The sequence below is a fragment of the Fukomys damarensis genome, unplaced genomic scaffold, assembly GCF_012274545.1.
Source record: "Fukomys damarensis isolate Sample0158 unplaced genomic scaffold, DMR_v1.0_HiC HiC_scaffold_13, whole genome shotgun sequence".
Taxonomy (NCBI): domain Eukaryota; kingdom Metazoa; phylum Chordata; class Mammalia; order Rodentia; family Bathyergidae; genus Fukomys; species Fukomys damarensis.
Window position 1 is genome coordinate 37,781,096 of NW_022900925.1, and position 1,127 is coordinate 37,782,222.

A 1,127-nucleotide genomic window follows, 5' to 3' on the forward strand; every position below is an offset into this window, starting at 1 on the left:
CCACGGCGTCGGCCACCAGCCTCGCACACACCTCGTTGCCGGCCACCAGCCGCTCGGGCTTGACGTGCCGCGTGAGGTAGGTGGGCTTCATCTGCGACAGCCGCAGCAGCTTGAAGAGCTCCTCGAAGTACCTCTCGCGCTCCTCGGTGTTGCGCTGCACCCACTTGAGCACCGTCTCGAACAGCACCTCCTCTGAGTCCACCGTGATCTCCAGGTCCGACAGCCAGTCCCGGATGAGGTGGAAGGGCAGCGTGTAGAACTCCTCGTCCTGGATGACCTTGTGGAAGTTCCTGCGGATCATGTCAGCGGCCTTCAGGGCCAGCTGGCTCAGGGTGTACATGTGGGCCAGGCTGTGGATGGCCACGCAGTTGGACAGGTGCAGCTTCTTCTTCAGAAATTCACCGCAGAACTCTTTCAGACGGATTAACAGGAACCTAGGGGCAAGCACAAAGGGAGAGCCGGACGCTCATGGCTGCGCTCTGAAGGCCCCCGAGCCACCCGTCCCAGCGGCGGGCACGGCGTGTGCCGAAGGAAACCCAAGAGACCTGTCTCAAATAAAGGACTGGGGGTGCAGCTCAGGGGCAGAGCACCCCCGGGTTTGAGTCCCAGTATCACAAAAAGGAAAAACAAAACAAAACGTGTGAAATTGTCTTCATATAAAATAATTTGGGGGGGGGGAGGCAGTCTTGTGCTGGGCCTGGTGCTGCATACCAGTGATTCCAGCACTGAGGAGGCTGAGGTAGGAGGAACAGCGACAGTCTAAGGTCAGGCTGGGCTACCCAGGGAGTTCAAGGCCAGTCTGAAATGCACAGTGAGACTCTTGTCTCCAAAAAAACCCAACCAACCAACCAACAACAAACAAACAAGAGAAAGGGTCTTCCTGTGTAGTCCAGGCTGGCCTTGAACTCGCTATGACTTCAAACTTGTGGCAATCTTCCTACTTCAGCCTCCCAACTGCCAGCATTACAGGTGGCACCATCATGCCCAGATTACTAAGTTTTTATCTTATGAAGTTTATGTACAGTTCTTATCCATAACATTATAAAAGTTTTATTATACAAGGTTTTCTGGGCTATATCCTTCAATAAAGTACAGTACTTCCTTTTTTTTTTTTTTTTTTGTTCTGG

At 53.2% G+C, this 1,127-nt stretch overlaps 1 protein-coding gene across 1 annotated transcript in view; it reads right to left on the reverse strand.

Annotated features, from left to right (window-relative positions):
- Positions 1 to 1,127, reverse strand: part of Klhl11 (kelch like family member 11) — an 8,944-nt gene that overhangs the window by 3,080 nt on the left and 4,737 nt on the right. The window contains exon 3 of the mRNA XM_033763131.1: positions 3 to 434. Within this exon, the coding sequence (XP_033619022.1) occupies positions 3 to 434 (432 nt within the window). The remainder of the gene's footprint in view (positions 1 to 2; positions 435 to 1,127) is intronic.